The sequence below is a fragment of the Dunckerocampus dactyliophorus genome, chromosome 18 (assembly GCF_027744805.1).
Source record: "Dunckerocampus dactyliophorus isolate RoL2022-P2 chromosome 18, RoL_Ddac_1.1, whole genome shotgun sequence".
NCBI lineage: Eukaryota > Metazoa > Chordata > Actinopteri > Syngnathiformes > Syngnathidae > Dunckerocampus > Dunckerocampus dactyliophorus.
The window spans coordinates 18,916,109-18,937,187 of record NC_072836.1 but is presented as its reverse complement, the minus strand read 5'-3'; the positions used below and the strand labels follow the sequence as shown (position 1 = coordinate 18,937,187).

The following is a 21,079-nucleotide window of genomic DNA, read 5'->3' as shown; positions in this document are numbered from 1 at the left end:
CACAAAAGAAATGATACAGAGCATACCAGATGCTTTTTCTTACAGCCTTGGAGACTGCGTCTGTAAGTAATGTGCAACTATCATTTTATGATATCTGTGCTATTTTAGACAGCAGTGTTATTTAATTAAGACACTGATTATGTCTAGCTTGGAGATTGTAGCTTCTGCCTCAGCCACTGTCTAACTAAATACACGCATGATTTTCAGTCTTGTTTATTTATGAATACAAAAATTAACTTTTGGTGTTAAAATACAGCAGTTTGATATGTTTCTACACACTGGGATGCGTCCAGTGTCTTCTTTGAGCACATTCTGACATAGTTTGTCCCCTTGTTGTAAACAAGGCTTTATCTTCTTCTCTATGAATCTAATGCTGTTAGGAGCGGTGCCGTGACACTCATACTTATAGTCCGGAAAATACAGTACTCGCACAGCTTCATGAAAAAAGCTGGACTCGAGCCAAAAAGTTGTTTTTGTTTATTTAGGACGCTTTTATTAATGTATTCACATACATTTGTTGAGAAACAAATGCTGCTGCAGAAGAAACCGTTGTAATAAATAAAAGAAGTCAACTGCAGCTCATTGCATGTTAGTTTTCTGCTGAGCTGAAGTGAGAGGAGTTAATCCACAAAGACCAGTTTGCTTTGTGTATGTGCAAGAATGCATTTTATTGGATGCCGTGTGAGTGAGTGAATCACAATTGGCTCATTAGAGGTTTTCTTGCTTGGAAGAGAAGCAAATCAATGCGTGCTGCTTTTTCCAAAAGTGCAGGATCAAATTCCCTGATAGGGATTTTGGAATTGGATTCAAATGTTGATGTTTTTCTGTGTATGTAAGAAAATAGTGGTCATTCCTAGTGGAGAAGCTTGTACTGACAATGTGTCACAGTGCTTCTTTGCTGTGTGACTGTCTAACTGGTCCACCAAACACCTCATTAAGCAGGCTTGTTGAAGGAAGTGGGCAGGACAGAGGCCTAATGAGGACCCTGATCAGGATGTGTGTGTGTGTGTGTGTGTGTGTGTGTGTGTGTGAGTATGCGCTGTGTGTTTGTGTGAGTTTAAAGGATGGGAGGTTTTACACAGTGAGGCTTTGTAGCAGCTGCCAGCATGCACTGTTCCGGTTGGGGAAGTGTTTCAGCTGAATATACAACACACATACACACACCCAGAGGCTCATCCCCGAGTCCCTGTAGCAGGATGCCGGATTCCCTAAAAATACTTCTAAAGACAATGGAATACTATGTTAGGAAGTGTCTGCCTCTGTTCTTCCGGAGAGGATCTTCCTCATTGAACACTAGCAAAGCTGATGGATGTGTGTGTTTGTGCATGTGGAAGAGCGAGAGAGGCTCGTCGGCTTCCATCTTTTTCTGCACAGGTTCTGTCCTGAAGAGAGCTTGGAGAGCAGCGCTGCTTTTTTGTCTATTCCCTAACTGTGTTTGTTTTCATTTCACTCCCACCTTCCTTCTTCCACTCGCCAACCCCCGCTGATTCCTCCCACTCGCTTCCCTGTCCTCTGCCGAGGGAATCCTCCAACATCTCGAGGGTGTGTTCTGTTCGACATTCCTTCGCTGCCTCAGAGGAATGTCTCGTTGGCGAGGTCCAGCAGCTTATTATTGACCTCGCTGGTTGTAGTTGTAGGAGCAGCCTCAGCTTGAGTTCATGCGACAGCTCCCTAGTGCGCATTCAGTTATGCATCTATTGCAGCACGGCCTTTGCTACAAATGTTTCTTACATATGGAGATATTCTTGTCATGGTTGACCGTCACACTGATTGTATACCTTGCAAAATATGAACATTTTATCTATCATATTTTCCACACGTTAAGTTTTCCGTATTAGATGTCGCATTTGTCCAAAAATGCATCCTGAAGATGAAGAAAACTAAGTCACATTTACTGGTATTTATGATCAAGCCATCATCAGAGCATCCATCTACCCAGCAGCCGAAGCAGGGAAGCCCAGACATTCCTGAGGCGTTCAGTTGAGAGACATAGTCTCTCCAACGTGTCGTGGGTCTTAAACACCTCTCCAACGAAAGATCCTGACCAGATGCCCGAGCCACCTCACCTGGCTCCCCTCAGTGCGGAGGAGCAGCGGTTCTACTCCGGGTTTCTCAGTGCTTCTCACCCTATCTCCAAGGTAGAACCCATCCACTCGACAGAGAAAACTCATTTTGGACATTTGTACCTGCGATCTTGTCTGTTGGGTCTCAGCCTCGCCTATGGTAGATTTTAAAATTCACAAGAGATAAACACAAAGCCAGAAGGATGGGGCAATGTTTACATCAACAAGGAGACAAACTTAAGCTACAGAAGATGAAATAAATCACATTTTTGTAAGTGTATAGATACAATAAAACTTACCTGTTTAATAAACGTCAGACTGTTCTCGAAGAAGACACGATTAATATGTGCCATGACGCCTGGACGCATCCCGGTGTGTAGAAACGTATCAAACAGCCATACTTTAACATGTGTTGGTTTCGATAGTCAGTGGCTGATGCAGCAGCTACAATCTTCAAGCTAGACACAATTAGCGCCCTAATTAAACAACACCGCTGTCTAAAATAGGACATTTTTCAATCCACACGGGTATCCTATAATTCTAGTTGCACATTAATTACAGACCCATGGTGTCCAAGGCAGAAGAAGAAAGTATTCTGTAACAAAGTGTCCGGTATGCACTGTATCACTCAATTTGTGTGCCAAACTGCGTCACAAACTCAACTCGATGAATTGTTGCGGCCACTAGGTGTCACCAAAAAACTAACCACCACCCCACTTTAATTTCAAGGTGGCACGTTAAGTTATATACTGTATATATTTGGATATGTAAGTCGCACCTTACCAAACTATGACAAGTGTGACTTATACTCCAGAAAATTTTGTTTCATTTTTGTTTGAGGTCACGCAGTACATTTTGCCAACAACGTGTGATAGCATCGGCCTCTGTTCAGTGGGAGTTGAGCCTCATGTATCATGTGGATCACGCAATCTTTCATCTCCCGATGACTTTGTCAGTCTGTTTATTTGGACCAGTAAATATTTACTTCCTTGTATGCCAGGCAAGTCAAGTAGCTGCAGATAACAGTATGTTGCTGTTAAACACGACATTCCGTGTTTGCAGCCTGCCAGAAGACTACCGATGTGGAAAATCATTAGGACCTGTGGAATCTCTTCAGGAGCATCCTCGGCAAGCGGGGAAGATTCTGATTGGCTACAGCCGTGGCCTGGTGGTCCTGTGGGATGTGAGCAATCGTCAAATAGAGCAGCTCTTTCTTGGCAAGCAGGTACAAACTCAAAAATGCTCATTGTTGTTCTTGGTTATTTTGAGATGCAGTAATATTCCCAGAATTGTCTGCAAGATTGGCAAATGTCCTTCTTTGTGGTTTTCTGTCTAAAACACAGTTGCTAAACTACCCTTAATTGTTTTACTGCCATAACAGTAATATTCTTTGGGAGCGTTCAACATTAAACGTAGTTAATTTGCATATCCAGTTACGCTAATGATATACGTGTGTGTGTGTGTGTGTGTGTGTCACGTACACCCTCTGCAGCAGCTGGAGAGTCTGGTGTGGGAGCGTTCGGCGAACGTATTTGTCAGTTCCCATAGCGATGGCGGCTATTCCGTGTGGGCTGTTGCCAACGGCAACGCCAACAATCACCAGCCGGTGTCCTCTACCATCCCATATGGTGAGAAATGCTCACACATGCGTTTGTTTGAGGAGTGTGTAAGTGCATCGGACGCTTAACTGATGATGTGCTCCAGTGTGAAGGCAGGACAGTGACATATGGTTCTATCAAGGGTGGTTTCACATGTGCATTCTTGCAATGTCCCACTCTAAAAATGTGCTTTTGTTGCATTCTATGTAGGGATGGTCCGATCGGTCACCGATCAGTATCGGCCGATCACCTGTGGCTGGTACTATTGTAGCCCACGGCGATCCTTCCGTGCAGTGTAGTGTCTTGCCCTAACAAACACCTTGGGCAGCGTCGTCCTCCCACTTTCCTTCAAAACAAAAACATCATGTCTGCCGTGTGGAACGTAACTGCCAACACGTGCCATGAAAATGATCTTGCGGGGGTAGCATGTTTTAAAAAGCTTTAATTACGGCATTTGAAGAGCAAACACGTGACGGAGTATGGTGAGTTTGGGAAGCTCACGGTGCGATCATCAGCTAATGCCTGTGACAGTCAGAAGGCTAAGATAATGACCCGAAAAATAATCGAATACATCGGACGAGATGACAAGCCTTCCTCAGCGGTGGAAGACATGGGGATGTCGCAGGGTGCTCTGTCACTTACCTGGAAGTCCTGCTAGAGCTCCACCAATGTACTCTCACATCCAATGTCTCCTTAAAGAAGGGGTCTCATCCTCTGAAGGTTTCATGAGTGACACATGTTCTCTTCACAAAGTAAGCAAAATAAGTTTTTGTCTAAATTAAAGTGGTATTATGGTTCCTTTTTTCATATCATATAGCCAGTAGCAGGGGGGCAGCCAGGAATTCTGGGTCCCATTTATTTATTTAAAAAATAAATAAATAAAATAAAACTCATGTTGCGCCCTCCCCCTTATGAATTGATAATTTTATTCATAATTACCTGAATTGTCCTGACTTTTCCCCTTTTGTACTGGCCAATAGCACTCACCATAAATGTATAATTAATTCATGCGATTGGTATCGGTATCAATTTCAATCGTGGATGATTGGCATCGAAATCGGCAGCATAAAAACCTGATCGGAGCATCCCTAATTGTTTGAGTTTCTAGTTGATATTCTGAAGTGATCCTAAAGCGACCCACTTCAACTACAGTATGCACGCTCCCGTTATTTCCTCTGTAATACATTTTGCGGTTGCCTTCCAGGTCCTTTTCCCTGTAAAGCTATTAACAAAATCCTATGGCGGACAACAGAGACGGGGTGAGCATTCTGCATTTTAAATGAGTAGATTTTCATCTAGATTCATTCCATGCTCCTGTTAACGCTTATCTGGTGTCCCTGGTAGACTATTAGCTGTAACTGACAACAGCGTAAGCAAGGCGTGAATGAAAAATACTATTTATGAAAAGAAGCTGAGCATTCATCCTCTGACAAAGAAATCATCACACCTCTGCAGTTCACCCGTGTTGCTGTACAGTGGAGGGATGCCCAGAGCCAGCTATGGTGATCGCCACTGTCTGACCATTCAACAGGACAAAGACCACGTCACCTTGGACTTCACTTCCCGGGTCATTGACTTCTTTACCGTGCACAATGTTGAGCAAGAGAAAGGTGAGGATGCTTGGTGAATAATTACATTGTTTTTCCCTCCTTTTGATTCAACTTCAAATGTCGTAAGCATTTTAGACAATGATTGTAAGACATCTTAATGGGCTTTTCTTCTTCTAGAGTTTGATGACCCGTCTGCACTGGTCGTCTTACTAGAAGAGGAGCTGGTTGTAATCGACCTGCAGACCCCCGGATGGCCCTCTTTGCCCACGCCCTACCTGGCTCCTCTCCACTCTTCTGCCATCACGTGCTCCTGTCACATCTCTAGCGTCCCTCCAAAACTGTGGGAGAGGCTGGTCAATGCTGGCAAAGCGCAGCAGGGCCGTGATCACACAGCCAAGGCGAGAAGCAGTCGTTTACATTTAGAATAGTTTGTTTGCATAGATTTGAAATATTTGATAAAACATGTATGTGCCTAAATGCTACCTCATGTGGTAATGGTGCAGGACTACATTTGTTGGCAGGGGAGGTGAAGATAAGTCTAGTAAATTGGTTTATTTGTAGATTTAGGAATATGCTATTACTGAAACTCCAAGACACACCAAGCGTCTTAACCTGTGAACCTTTAATACACAATGGCCAATAGCCAAGCCACTTGTGCATTTAGTTGTAGAGGTAATCTTGTTTTATTTGGAACACACAAATGAATGAATGCACACAGGTTGTTTGTTGTCAGGAAGCTTCATGAAGCTGAGCTGTTGTGTTTTTAATTTCTACTGCTCAGAGAACCTAGTCATATAACAGTTAGGTAGCATATTATTAGTGTGACTCTGCAGTTAATCTAATCTACATTTGCAATGCTTGCATTGACATGCAGCCAGACATAAGGGACAAATGGGAAGAGCAGACGTTGGCAGTTAAAAGCTTTGCAGAGGCTTTGCAGCTTTGATCAGCTGCTTCATCAGTGGCAGATCTCAACACCCACACCACTGTGTACACACACACACACACACACACACCCACACACACACACATCTCACACTCTCATAAATCAAAGTCAACTTTCTGTGCAAAGCCAAATCAGAGGCGCGCTAAGAGAGCAAACCCGACAAAGGCAGTGTCAGCTGTATGCACACACTCGTCCATATGGGCATGCCATGAGTCACGACCTCAGCTGGGATCACAATGCAGTGGAGTTTTTTTTTTTTTTTTTTTTTTTTTTTTTAAAGATGCATTTTGTTTCTGTCCCAAACTTCTTCTTCTTCTTAACTTCTTGTTTTTTGTCTTGTTTGTGAAGAGGTGGCCCATATGTGGAGGGAAAAACCTGGCTCCTCCACCCAAACACCAAGAGCTGCTATTGACAGGGTACCTACACACACATACACACACTACATTACATTACATTACATTACATTACATTACAGTAATCCCCCACCACTTTGCGCTCAGTCTTTGTGGCGTCTTTTAAAAATACATGAATAAATCATGCTGTTTTGTGGTTGAATATGGCCTAGTACTCATTTACAAATATGCATATTTCAACAAATTTTAGGTATTTTTTGCATAAATTAATTATTTTCAAGCATAAAAATGGCTACATGAAGTAAAGTACAAATGTAAGGCATTCGGAAGATGCATTCCAAGACGGTGTGATGATGTAGTATTCTACACTGGTCACTAGGTGTCAGTAATGTTGCAACAGGCTTTTATTGCAGGTTTGATTGCTCTCACAACAGGCACAATAATCCCTAGCATGGGCTACTGTTGCTGCCATAGCCCACGACGTCACTTCCTGTCCGTCCCCCACTCAGATCCCCCAGCACCGGAACACATTTATAGCAACACCCACGAGCACAAGTCGTATTTTGGTCTTAAATGGCTCTGTTCTCATGTGTCGTACGTTCAGTAATACTAGCGTAAAGGTGCCTATAGGGATGTTATTTCATGTCTACAGCGCTCTAATAATGCTTAAAATCATATTTAGATAGGTTTAACTACGATATAAATAAGGAATCCTACTTCTCAGAAATGTATTTATCACAGTTGGGTCTGGAACCAATTAACTGCGATAAACAAGGAATGACTGTACATTATGTGTGAAATTAGTCGTTTTTAAAGGTCAAATTTAAGCCTCAAGGCTATTCAAACGACAACACTCGCCAATGTCTAAGTAAATCACACAAAGCCGAATTGTTTGCAACATTGCCATGGCAACAATTTACTCATACACTTTCATAACAGTGACACATGTTTGGCGAGTGGCAAAGGAAGCGAGACATCTGGGCTTACTCGAATCCAAATACGAGGCACACGCAGGTTTCATGACAAAACATCGGATAGTCTCCCCACATGAACGTTCTGCATAGAATTGAGTGTAAACATTTCCATGTCTTGCCACGAGATTTCTTTACATAACGTGTGTTTCCAGACATGAAGATGGCACCGTGCGTTTCTGGGACGCCTCCGAGGTGGCCCTCACGCCGCTGTACAAACTTAGCACGGCCAACGTTTTCCACACTGACTGCGACCCCAGCGACGAGCCTCAGGACCCGAGCGACGACCCCGACTTGCAGCAGGAAGAGGAATGGCCTCCCTTCAGGAAGGTGATAACGGAGCAGACAAAAATGAGAAGAGGGCTTTCCTCAAAATCAAGACGCACTGTGGGAATCAAAACAATCTGGGTCGTGCGCACACACAGTCAGTGGCCTCATTTTCCCTCATAAGATTGGTTTCACGTGTTTTTAGATGGACTTGCCATATTTTTCCTGTTATTAGGACTTGATTGTGAAGGAAGTGTGTCTGCGTTCTGTGCAAATGAGCTTTTTCAGCGGCAAGACGGATGTGCGGTTTTGCTGTGTGTTGATAGGAAATGATGGAAGATGGAGTCACTTGATGAATATTTAAATAGAGTGCTTGGACATCGTTCTCAATCTTTGGGTAGTTTTCAGTTGGATCACATGGGACGGGTCTCTTAACCTGTTTAAAGCAACAGAGCATATTTATGGTCGAGTTTGATGGTCAGCACTTCCTCAGTGTGTTTTCATTTTCGCTTTACTAGACACACACCTACATGCAAACACACACTTATCTGCTGTGTCCTGTGGTAACTGCTCTGCATGTTCAGGAATGTGGCCCTCGTATGGGATGAAGTCTTTTTTCCTCTTTTTTTTCCCTCCCCTCAGTAATGAAAACCAGACCCATCACCCCACTCTTTTCTATGACCAACTTCCAGGAGATTCTATTGGAATTCCGTGTGTGAGAGAGTAGGAGAGAAAGAGTGTGAGACGGATTATTGCACGTTTTCCTGAGTATGTATGACAGGAAAGGGAGCATTGTTTGTGAACTGGCCATAAATGTCAGGTGTAGAGTGAGAAGATGGACCCGTGTGTTTACTTGCATGAGCTGAATTCAATGGGGTAAAAAGTCAACTTTTTTTTTATGTGCCGTAATTTCCAGTTTGTAAGACGCACCCACAAAATTTTGAGAGAAACAGATTTGTATATATATAAGCCACACATGTCCACATCATTAAATGGCATATTGTGGCACGCAGGAGGACCAGGTAGCTCTTTATTTGACAGGAGCCAATGATAATCTATGAAAAAACCCCTCAAAATGAGCTGTCAACCCATTGGAAATCGCATCACTCAATACAACAGTCTGGCGTCATCTTACAAGGAGTGATAAAATCATCACACAGCAACTTAACAAGATTCAAGAGTTTTATTGCCATATGCATAGTAAAACAGGCAGTTATACTATGCAATGAAATTTTTATTCTGTTCATTCTCCCAAGAAAAGAAAGAAAACACAAGAAAGAATAAGAACATAAGAAACATTAATACCAATAAATTAAGCAACAACAACAGAAGAGACATTAATACAGATAAATAATACAAATAAATGAATAAATAAATAAGAAAATAAATAAAAGTGCTATGAGTGTTTGCGTGTGTTGCGTGCGGCGTGTGTGAGTGCTTCGTTGAGAAGCCTGATTAACACTCAAAAGCTAGGTAAGAAACAAACAAGGCAAGTACCAATACGAGTAAAAAAAAAAACAAAAAACAAACAAACAAACAGACAGCTATTTTAACTTTAATCCCATAATGCATTTAATCCCAGCAAAGCATTTCATTGGTTATTGCTGAAGGGGTGCTGCAATATCATCAGCCTCCCTCTGGGCTCCTTTGGCTCCCGCTGGTGGACAGAGGCAACATTACAGCGCCACGGCAGTAATAACCAATGAAATGCTTTGCTGGGAGGATTTTAAAATGTTATTTTAAACTTGTATTGGTACCTGCCTTGCATATTTCTTACCTAGCGTTTGAGTGTTTAGTCGCTGTGTGATGATTTTAGCACTCTTCGTAAGATGACACCGTGAGAGGCAGAGTGTTTTTTATATATATATATATATATATATATATATAGCAGGACCGCTGTGTAAGCCGCAGGGTTCAAATTTTTAGGAAATAAGTAGCGGCTTATACACAGGAAATTACGGTAAATCATTCCTGTACCGTATTAAAATACAGTAGTCTAGATTTCGTCCATGCAATAACGTCCCTTGTCATGTGTGTCTTTGTAGGTGGGCTGTTTTGACCCGTACAGTGATGACCCCCGGCTGGGCATCCAGAAGATCAGCATGTGCAAGTACAGCAACAAGTTGGTAGTGGCAGGGACGGCGGGGCAGGTGAAGATTCCACCCGCACGCATGTAGCAGAGTCTTTACATGCGTTAGCAAAGTCATACTTCATTGTTTGCATTTTTCCTCTTTTAAAATGACTAGAGATGCTCAATATTGGCTTTTTATCAATATCCGGTATACCGATAATGTTGCTGTGTGGAGCTCGTCGTCACTCGCACGCTGATATCATTATCGGCAGGAAAGCAGATATCAGTATGAACCGATATCTCGTCTGTATGGGAATATCAGATCCCCCAAAATTATACATGAGACTAAAAATGCACAGAAAAACTACCTATGCTGAAAACAATAAAATCCCATTTGTAGCTGATTTTAGAATGTGTATGTAGCCTCCCCCCCCCACAAAGCTGTCCTCTGTGAAATGGACACGGGGAGGGCTCATCCAGCTGTCTGTATCATTTCCATGCGGAAGGAAGGTTCTCCTTCCTGACGTCACAAAGATCTTCAAAAGGTGTTTGAGTGCCTCTTCTCTCCAAAGTGGAGCCAACAAATAAAAGACATGATAGATTTTTTTCCTCAAACAGGCTCCAGGGACACGTGTTACTGTTCATCATTAAAAAGTCCATTTTGCTTAATAAGGGACTTTTGCTAATGCCCTTTAATAGACCAGCTATTGCATCATGAGTGGTAAGTGGGGCGTAACACGGTGGAGAAACGTCTGTGTGTTGAACATTCAACAGAGCGACGGCCTTTCATACAACTTATTATTTTTGGGACGTGGCCAAACCTTTAACTGCTCTGTGTTTTGTCGACAGTAAGACGTTTGACGTATTTCACTTAGTGAGCCTCCTGCGTGTGCCCTCCCTCAGGTGATCGTGCTGGGTCTGAAGGACGAGTCCTCGGACCACACGGTGGACGTGTCCGTGGTCGATCTGCTGCAGGACAGGGAGGGCTTCACGTGGAAGGGCCACGACCGACTGGAGCCGCGCCTCAAACCCGCCCCCTTTCCGCCGGGCTTCCAGCCTCAGCTGCTGGTGCAATGCCTGCCGCCTGCGTCCGTCACAGCCGTGGCGCTGCACGCTGAATGGAACCTCATCGCCTTTGGGACCAGTCATGGCTTTGGCCTCTTTGACTACCACAGGAGAAATGCAGTCTTGGCTCGGTAGAACATGTGTGGCTATCAAAAAGTCCATTTACACGATATTGCGCTAACCCCTTTTCCCTCTAGATGTACCCTGCACCCCAATGACTCCTTGGCTATGGAGGGCCCCTTGTCCCGAGTCAAATCCTTAAAAAAATCCTTACGACAGAGCTTCAGACGTATCCGCAAGAGCAGAGTGTCTGGGAAGAAGCGCCCCATCACCACGCCCACCAGCAAGGTCCGTCTCGGAAAGACGAGGCTCCCGTTAGCCTGAGTGTTTGGGTTTTGTGACTTTTATGTGTGTTAACTGTGAAGGTCCAGGAGGCCAACGCTGCCTTAGCGGAGCAGGAGGACGTGGCTCCCATCCAGCGAAGGATCGAGCCACGGTCAGCGGACGACTCGTTGTCGGGAGTTGTTCGCTGCCTCTGCTTTGCGGACACTTTCCTACGTGATGGTGCGTTTAGCGGCTCTTCCAGATTGCGAGGGACGCTCATTGCTTGGTGTCGCAGCGTGACAGTCGTGTTTCTGCATCCCTGTACCAGGCACGCACCACGGACCCACGCTCTGGGCGGGCACTAACTCGGGCAGCGTGTACGCCTACGCGCTAGAGGTGCCTGGCGTGGGCTCTGGCCGCGTTGCTGAGCGGGGGGTCGCCGGTGAGAGTGCTGCATGTGTGGAGGCCGTATTGGGCAAAGAGATCCAGCTGATGCACAGAGCTCCCGTGGTGTCCATCTGCGTGCTGGATGGACGCGCCAAACCCTTACCGGACCCGTATGAAGCCTCACAGGACCTCTCCATCGCTCCGGATATGTCCAACGCTCATTCGGTGCTCATCGCCTCAGAGGAACAGCTCAAGGTGAAGTCTGATAAACATCAACGTCCGCTTTTCTCACGGAGCTAAAGGAGGTGGTCTCCTTTCTCCCTCTCTTTCTGTAGGTGTTCTCTCTCCCGAAGGTGAGCGCCAAGACCAAGTTCAAGCTGACGGCTCATGAGGGCTGTCGAGTGAGGAAGGTGGCCCTGGTGGTCTTCAGCTCCACGGCTCAGGAAGACTACAGCGAGCACACGCTGGTGTGTCTCACCAACATGGGCGACATGCACCTCTTCAGCATACCTGGCCTCAGGCCTCAGGTAGCTTGGCCGGGTTATTATTTCTTACACCAATCATTGGAGGGTTTAAGTTTCTAACTTGACAAATGATTTGGAGTGCATGAGAAAGCGGAAAGAAAAGTATAGCTCTCTTTGACCACATGCTCATTTATTAACATGCATGTTGCACAAGACGGCAGCAACACAACCAATGTTGTAATAGCGGTAAGGAGCAAACTGCTCATCTAGCGTGATGAGTGCAGTGCACAGTACGACAGTTCAGTACAATGGCGGTCTAAAGGAATATATTTAGTAAATATACACACGATTGTCTTTTCAGGTACGCTACGACTGCATTCGTAAGGAGGACATCAGCGGCATCGCGTCGTGTGTCTTCACCAGGAACGGACAAGGTGAGCAGCAAACGGCAGACGTCTGAGTACTCCGAGTGTTTGTGTCTTCATTGTGGTGCGTTTGTGTGCCCGCACGCAGGCTTCTACCTCATATCTCCCTCAGAGTATGAGAGGTTCTCCTTGTCGGCGAAGGTCCTCACTGAACCGCTCTGCTCTGTTGCACTGCAGAGGCTGGTAGAGCCCACACTGGCCAGGTAACACACACACACGCACACACACTATAGATAAAACACATCACACGTTTTGATATATTTCACTTGAGTGGCGGTAGATGCAAGCGTACACACGTTGCCACCTAGAGGTTGCTAGGAACACTGAAGCGTGAACTGCAGACACACTGACTGCTGGCGACACTTCATCTATCAGCAAAGTAAAGTGTGTGTGTGTCCTTAGCGATGGTACCACCGTGCTGCCACAGGCCAACGGAACCCACAAGAACCAGATGGGACAAGCTGAGGGTAGGTACCACACACACACACACACACACACACACTTTCCTTCTTCTTGTTTCTCCCCCCTCATTCTTTCTCTCTCTTCATTGCTGTCCCTCACTGTGGACCTCTTAAGCTCTGTCCAAGCAGGCCCCCCATCGCCATGGTAACCATTCAGTATGCCCCAATTGCCTCCTCCTGCTCAGCTCCTCCCCCTTCTGCTAGGACTTGATCATTGTGGAGGCCGGCATTGTCGTGTTTGTTGGTTTTGGAGCGTAATCATGATCCACGCTGCCCACACTACTTTTGTTTACCCCACAATGAACACAGTCAGGGAGTATCGGGGACATTTTATTTAAAAACAACACATTCCCCCCTAAAATAACACAACTTTGTTCTCTTGTCTTTTCTTGTGTTAGGACTTTTTATTGTAACGTTAGCACATTAGTCTCATCATATTGTGGTTTTGATTTTGGTAAATGATTACGTTGGACGTGTTTTCTTTTGTTCATTTTTAACTTTTTCCTCATCTTACAACTTATTTATTAACTACAACTTTTCTTCTGTTAATATTTCAATATTCTCTTCAAATGACTATTTTTCTTGTAATATTCTCATCTGTACAATGCCTTCTGTTGTAATAGTTACTATTTTAATTTTTATATGATTAAGTAAAACATAATAATGAAAATGTCTAATTTTTCCCCCTATATTTTATTCTTGTATATTTTTCTTATGACTTTGGTGAAATTGTGAATTTTTAGGGCGGCAGTGGCTCAGGAGGTAGAGCACTCCACTCAGTCACTGTCGTCGTGTCCTTGGGCAAGACACGGCACCCGCCTTGCCTCCAGCGCTGCCCACACTGATGTGTTTGGTGGTGGTCGGAGAGGCCGTAGGCCCGCTTTGGCAGCCATGTTTCCGTCAGACTACGCCAGGGCAGCTGTGGCTGCAGATGAACTACACTTCATTCTCTGATGAAATGCTTTTCTTGTAATTCACTCACTGATTGACTCATCCTCCTCAGGACGCACAGATGAGCCGCCCAGCTCCCTGTCCTCCCCCATCCTAGAGACGCCCTTGGACTCCCCTCTCAGCTGTGCTGACCTCACGCTGGACTCCACAGGAGAGCTCACCGTGGAAGACGTCAGGGACTTCCTCACGTAGGTTTGGGATTGTGTTGTTGCGGTTTGCTGGTGCGGAAGCTCACGTGGGTGTCGTTGCTGGCTGTGCAGCACTGTGGACGAGGAGGAGAACAACCTGAAGAACATTCAGGAGGAGGATGAACGCTCTGCTGGCATCCTCATCAACTGAACAGGTCAGTTTCAACAAGTGTGATGATGTCATCGACTCTCACTCTGCTTCGGTTTTTCCTTTTACAAAACTTCAACTCAAGCTAAGCCTCTTCTCTCAAAAGTAGCGCTAACGAGTGAGGTGAGATGATTATTGTCACGTTTGGTGCACATACGTACTTGCTGTACTGCTATGGAAGCCGGTTTCCGCCACTGAAAGAAAAAGAACAAATCCCAATGGTAAGTCAGAATGATCAGACAAAACGTTGGAATGATGCGATACAAAGCCAATTATGAGATGATACTCACACTTATGAGAGCCACAATTACGAGAAATTGCAATTACGACAGTCGAAATTACGAAATAAAAACATGAAATTATGAGATTAAAAAATCAAAATTATGAGATTAAATTCAACATTGAGTCGAAATTAGAAGTCAAAATTATGAGATAAAGAAATCTAAATTCTGCAAGTCATGATTATGAAATAAAAAAAGACGAAATTGAGATTAAAAAGCCATGATTATGAGATGAGTCATAATGACATTCAAAATTACGAGATAAAAAAATCGAAATTACGAAATAAAAAGATGAAATTATGAAAGTCAATTGAGGAAAAAAAAAAAAAATCAAAATTATGAGATTAAAAAAGTAAATTATGAGAGTCACAATTCCGAGATGGTAAAGTCATTATTGGATAAAGCTATAATTTGTAGATTAAAAAAATGTAGATTACGAGAAATTGAAATTCTGAGATTAAAAAAAAATTGAAATTCTGAAAGTCATACTTGTAATTATGAGAAAGACAAAATGATGACAGTCATAGTAGAATAGTCGGTTATGAGATTCAAAATTCCAAGATAAAAAGTCCAAATTACGAAAAAAAAAATTGAGATGATAAATCGAAATTGTGAGATAGGAAAGTCATAATTATGAGAGTCAATTACAGGTTAAAAGTCATACCTAAGAGTCATAATTATGTGAAGTTGAAATTATGAAATACAAACTGCACGTGTCACCTTCACAGGAGCCTTCATCACATGTGCCGTTTTAACTCATAATTAGGATATCTTTTTCTTTAAGTGGCAGAATAGGACTTCAATGTTCTACCAGCATTAAAAAGTGGATTTTGCATAACTGGCGACGTTAAAGTGCAAGTATGACGATGATTCTTCCACCTCTTCAGTCACCGTCAACTGTGTGGCACCCCCTAGTGGTACAAGTTGGAACTACACTGAACTACACTGTGTCCTGTTTCATGAAATCGCTGCACAGCAGACATCATACATTTCAAACACGCTGTGATTGATGCTAAATTCAGGCAACTTTTGAATGTTTCCAGATGGATGGACTTGATATCCGTGCTGGACCACAAATGTCATCAAGCCCACTGTGAAGCCCCCCCACATCCCACCCATCCAGGCTGCAGTCTGGACTGAAGAGTGGGAGGACTAAACAATCCAAACTGTCTTCACTGGTACCACAGCCAACTTGGAAGAGCTTGTGTAGAACCACTTTTCACTCTCGTCCTCTTAACAGAATCTTTAACGGCGCCGTCTTTCCTTCCAGAGAAGTTTGACACTTTAGTGGAGGTGATGGATCGCCCTGCACGCTTAAAGCAAGCATTGTTGTCTTTACTGTGGACGATCAATGGTTTATGAAGGTTATTTTTTTAATTATTATTGTAAAGGTGGACACTCGGGACATGTTTTGGATGGCTTTTGGGCAAAGTGAAGGTTGTAGGATGCAGGTGAGGCCACAAGGGGGTGCTGTGGTTGTTGGGACGCCACATACAAACTGCAGTGTCTGTGCTGTACTTTGTTTTATTGAGTTCCTCCCCAATTTCACCTGCTGAGGACTTTCTGTGGCCACCAGGGAAGTGTGACAAAGTAAGTTGGCTTGAACGCTGTGTGTGTGTGTGTGTGTGTGTGTGTGTGTGTGTGTGTGTGTGTGTGCGCGCGCGCGCTTGTGAAATGCACCCATGAGACGTCTTTGCATTCCAGCTGGTGCACTGCAGAGCTTGATTGAGCAATCTTTCTTTTGTTTTTACTGTGTAAAAATGTGCGTATACATGCGGTGTCTTTAAGTAGGTTAACATGACAGGAGTCACATGTTCACTTTAGAACCTTACAAAACAAAAAAGCTTCCAGAGCATCTTTTTAATCACATAACGGAAGGAGGAAAAGCTTAAAGGGACCTCACGACTAACTTATCTAGCTCAACGGGTAGGATTCATGCAAATTCAGTTTTATTTGTATTGGCTTTTGTTGACGTGCGTCATTAACCCTTCATTGTTACAGCTGCCACATGTTTTAATTCCACACTTAAGGTGAATAATTTAGTTCCTCTTTTTTTTGTCACCGAATTGTGTGAGTAGTATTTTAAGAGTCATTTAGCAATTGCAGCTGGTGGATTGTGAATGTTAATAAAATGATGTACTCTACGTTGCATAGTTTTATGGTATTGTTGCTGGAATGTTAAAACATTTGGTTCTCGCTGCTACTTTTCATACACGTTGAACTGAAACAATTCCTTCTACTCCATCCATCCATCCATCCTCCTGCTTACCTGAGGTCGGGGTGTGGGGGCAGCAGGGAAGCCCAGACTTCCTTCTCCCCAGCTACTTCGTCCATCCCCTCCCAGCGAATCCCGAGGCGTTCCCAGGCCACTTGAGAGACACGGTGTCTCCAACGTGTCCTGGGTCTTCCCTGAGGCCTTCCACTGGTTGAACGTGCCCTGAACACCTCCCCAGGGAAGCATCCTGACCAGATGCCCGAGCCACCTCATCTGGCACCTCTCATTGGAGGAGCAGCGGTTCTACTCTGAGCTTCTCCCGAATGACCGCGCTTGTCACCTTATCTCTAAGGGAGAGCCCAGACACCCTACGGAGAAAACTCATTTCGGCCGCTTGGACCCACGATCTTGTCCTTTCGGTCACTACCCAAAGCTCGTGACCATAGGTGAGGGTAGGAACGTAGACCGACCAGCAAATCGAGAGCTTTGCCTTTCGGCTCAGCTCCCTCTTCACCACAGTGGACCGATGCAGAGTCCGCATCACTGCAGACGCCTCACCGACCCGCCTGTCGAGCTCGCGTTCCATCCTTCCCTCACTCGTGAACAAGACCTCGAGGTGCTTCGACTCCTCCACTTGGGGCAGGACCTCATCCCTCACCCGGAGATGGCACTCCACCCTTCTCAGAGCGGGAACCGTGGACTCGTGAACCGATCCAGTACTTCTACTCCTGCACACAAAAACAGTAAAACATCTTACGCTGAATTATTTCTCACCTTTTGTTTGATATATTTGGTGAATTACTATAAACATGACTTAAAGGAAATGAAATACATTCAATTCTTAAGGTATTACAGACACACTGGTGTGTTCGTATAACCTGTAACAACATTTGTGTTCTCACCTTTTATTTCTGTGAAGTACAGTAATTGGTTCCAGACCCGACCGAGATAAGTGAATTAAAGTAGGATTCAATATGAATAAATTGAATTCTTTTAGTTACAGCATAGAATACCTGTTTGACTCTAAATGCCATTTTTACCACAATTAGAGCCCTGTAGACGTGAAGTAACACCCCTATAGTCACCTTTACACTCCTGCTAGTCTTTGCTTACAACACATGGCTCAACTGGAATGTGCAGCCTGTGGGATCACAGCAGGGACTAGCGATGTGCGATACCACTGATTTAGTTTCCGATACTGAGCAAAATTCAGGCTGGAATCGGCAATACTGATACTTTGCCAATTCACCTATGCAGTGGTTGTCAGTTATTTTCTGTCATGACCCCCTCTAGGGGACAGAAATGTTTTCACGCCCCTTACCCCAATTTAAAATACTACTGAGAAACTGATATCTATTTATTAATCTGTCCTGTCCAGACTGAACTCGAAACTGAAACCAGGAACATGCAACAAAATGGAGAGCTGTGAAGCATACAAGCGTATTCAAGAGTCAAACTGCATGTTGAGTACCACATGTTTGTACATGTTGGCAGGTCTGCACTAACACTGAAAGTACTCCCTGCCTCTCACGGGGGGAGAATATCAGAAGTATCGATATTTCAGCATTGATCGGCACATCCCGAGCAGGGACACAGACGGCCGCTGCTAGCATAGCACACCTACCGAGCTAACTAGTTTGCCTCTCCAATTTACTTGTGCTAAACTTCAGAAAGCGTTTAACGGAGTGGGGAAGAAGGGCAAAGTAAGAAGCCAAAACCTTACCACTTCCACACGGAATGAGAGGAGAACTATGTTGTGTTGGACATGCAGTGTGAAGGTAATCTAATGTCATGTAACATTACTGACTAGTGGCAAGAATACTACGTATACGTAACTCGTTTTTCAATATTTGACTGATGGTCCACAGTCAACCACCAAACAGGTCATTTATCAACTGATTGTCGAAACAGAGCGCGGGAGCGATGTCGAAACCACGATGTAGCACGTGACGACTGCACTGAAGCCTCTCCTTCATAAGGCGCACGTATTGAAAGGTGCATTCTCACTTACAGGTGCTATTTCTGTATTTAAGGCATACATGAGGCCAGGCGCACCGTATTATTGGGCACAGATTTCAGCTCTTTTTTGAGAGCCGGTTCTTTTGCATCGTCTCACTAAAAAGAGCCGGCTCCTTCGGCTCCCAAGTGGCTGCTCAGATTTTTTTGTTGTCTTAAATTAATTTAAGAGCCGATCCCAGCTGACTTTGGGAGAGAGGCGGGGTACACCCGGGACTGGTCGCCAACCAATCGCAGGGCAAACAACCATTCACGCTCAAACCAAGCGGAGATTCGAACCCAGATCTTCCCGATCTTCTGACTGTGTGGCCAACATGCTAACCACTCGGCCCTTAAATTAATTTATTACCAAATTACGTGCATTGCGTAAAATGAATTACCAAAGTAAAAAAAAAACATATCGAATGTTTATTACTTAATTGGATTTATTTAAACCTCAATGAACAGCTATAAAAATGTTATATTTATAAAAAAAAAACGAAGATCCATCTCAAGAGACAAATTAGGTCACGAACGAATCACCACAGCGTCTTTAACCCCGCCCTTCCCCCGCTCTCCGCCACGCATCTTGACCAATGACATTCGCCTTTAACAGGGAAAAAAAAGACGAGGAAAAAACTAATCGTCTCTCAACGACGCAAACTGGCTCCTGTCGTTCATTCCAAAGAACCGGCTCGTACAGCCCATTCGTTGGCGCCTGACACATCACCAGCTGCTATCTCTGTGTGCTGAATGTACAACCAAAGCATTTCACACAGGCAGAGGGGGTGGTTGGTCAATATGGAGGCCAGCTTCTTGGTAAGGTTGGACATCGCTTGAATTTGAGCCATTCCGGTTCAGATTCCTCGCTTTGATTCCGGATCCTCACAATTCTCGAATCCGATTCTTTTCAGAGGTCCGGCCATCAAAGTTTGCAAGGTTTAACTGACGACGCTAACCAAAGTTCTTGGATGAAATGTCTGCGTGTCGCCATGATTTTTTAAAAACTGAACTTTGTATGAATGACTTTCTTCCAGGGCTGTTTTCAACCAGTACATAGAAATAGCAAACCACTGAATAGCAGTCTTACAAAACCCGTCATTTAGCGACGCAAACATGTGACACTGTGCATGTGCGCTCGATTTGGAGATCCCGTGGGGACGTCCTTAAAAATGCTATTTTTTCATTAGATATCGGGTGCATTTTCATTTATATACATGTTTCTTAGGTAAGATTACGTCTTCCTTTTCCAATTTGTATCCGACTTAAAGTGACCGTTGGACCACACTGACTCAAAGGAATGCTTCGAATGTTAAGTCCAACTTTTTAAACCTTTCAAACTCGTGAATCGGCGCTTCAGGACAAGATAAAAGGTATGCAGGATATTCATTCAATTCAATATCCATCTGCAGATGAAATTTTATTCAAATCTAATTGCTGAAGTCCTACATGTTGCGTTTGCATTGTCCTGGATGCCTTGGTTGTAAATATAAAAGCAAACAAATAATTTAGCTATCATTTAACACCCTTCAGCGGCACAAGTGTCCTACGTGAGTACACAACACCCTCTAGTGGTAGCAGTAGTAAATACAACAACAGACCTGCATAATCAAGCACTGATAGATCGCTCTAATACGCCACAATATATATGACACTTGATTTTCTTCCCTGGACTTTGTGATCAAAACAAATGTAAGTGGATACTCTGTTGACTTTTAAAAGAGATTTTCACAGCCCAAGTTATTTATTTATTTGGTGTACGGTTGTACTTGCTAAGGTTCGTGGGTCGATCACAACTTTTGTTTTGACTCATTGTTAAAGCAATGGGCACCAAAGGCACTAGTTTCCGACATAAAATCTGCTCTAACTTAATAATTAATAATTAATATTTGGGGCACAGAAGTGAATGAGGTATCAAATTAAAGTTGAAGACATGCTTTATCAGAATTAATCACAGACTTGATTTTACATATTTCAAAAGTAATGAATTTTTTTATTTTTGAAAACCTCTCGAAAAAAACAAATACACATATCCTGTTTATGTGTGGGAGAATGTCTTATGATGCAGAATAGACAAAGTGTAACTTAACCATGTTACGGAGTTCCTACTAACCTTCGATCCATTTTCTATGCCATTTATCCTCACTAGGGTCGCGGGGGTATGCTGGAGCCTATCCGAGCTGGTCGCCAGCCAATCACAGGGCTCCTCAACCTGCGTGCAGAACATCAAACAAGTACGGTGAATGGGGTAACATTTAACGCGTGTTCTGGTCAACTTCCTGGCTAAAGCTAGCTTTAACGTCAGGTTGTTTGTCTATGAAAAAATACACAAGCTTACGTTAGCTACATATTTGAG

The 21,079-nt window shown here is 43.9% G+C and overlaps 1 protein-coding gene across 1 annotated transcript in view; it reads left to right on the top strand.

The window, feature by feature from the left end:
* Nucleotides 1-17,533, top strand: part of llgl1 (LLGL scribble cell polarity complex component 1) — a 32,577-nt gene extending 15,044 nt beyond the window's left edge. The window contains exons 7-25 of the mRNA XM_054759363.1: nt 3,126-3,288; nt 3,556-3,691; nt 4,866-4,920; nt 5,117-5,271; nt 5,389-5,609; nt 6,506-6,573; nt 7,637-7,811; nt 9,794-9,898; nt 10,723-11,015; nt 11,082-11,232; nt 11,310-11,448; nt 11,537-11,850; nt 11,931-12,122; nt 12,421-12,493; nt 12,573-12,687; nt 12,887-12,951; nt 13,949-14,084; nt 14,157-14,239; nt 15,557-17,533. Coding sequence (XP_054615338.1) covers nt 3,126-3,288; nt 3,556-3,691; nt 4,866-4,920; nt 5,117-5,271; nt 5,389-5,609; nt 6,506-6,573; nt 7,637-7,811; nt 9,794-9,898; nt 10,723-11,015; nt 11,082-11,232; nt 11,310-11,448; nt 11,537-11,850; nt 11,931-12,122; nt 12,421-12,493; nt 12,573-12,687; nt 12,887-12,951; nt 13,949-14,084; nt 14,157-14,235 — 2,635 coding nt within the window. The 3' untranslated portion in view covers nt 14,236-14,239; nt 15,557-17,533. The remainder of the gene's footprint in view (nt 1-3,125; nt 3,289-3,555; nt 3,692-4,865; nt 4,921-5,116; nt 5,272-5,388; nt 5,610-6,505; nt 6,574-7,636; nt 7,812-9,793; nt 9,899-10,722; nt 11,016-11,081; nt 11,233-11,309; nt 11,449-11,536; nt 11,851-11,930; nt 12,123-12,420; nt 12,494-12,572; nt 12,688-12,886; nt 12,952-13,948; nt 14,085-14,156; nt 14,240-15,556) is intronic.
* The last annotated feature ends 3,546 nt before the right edge of the window (nt 17,534-21,079 follow it).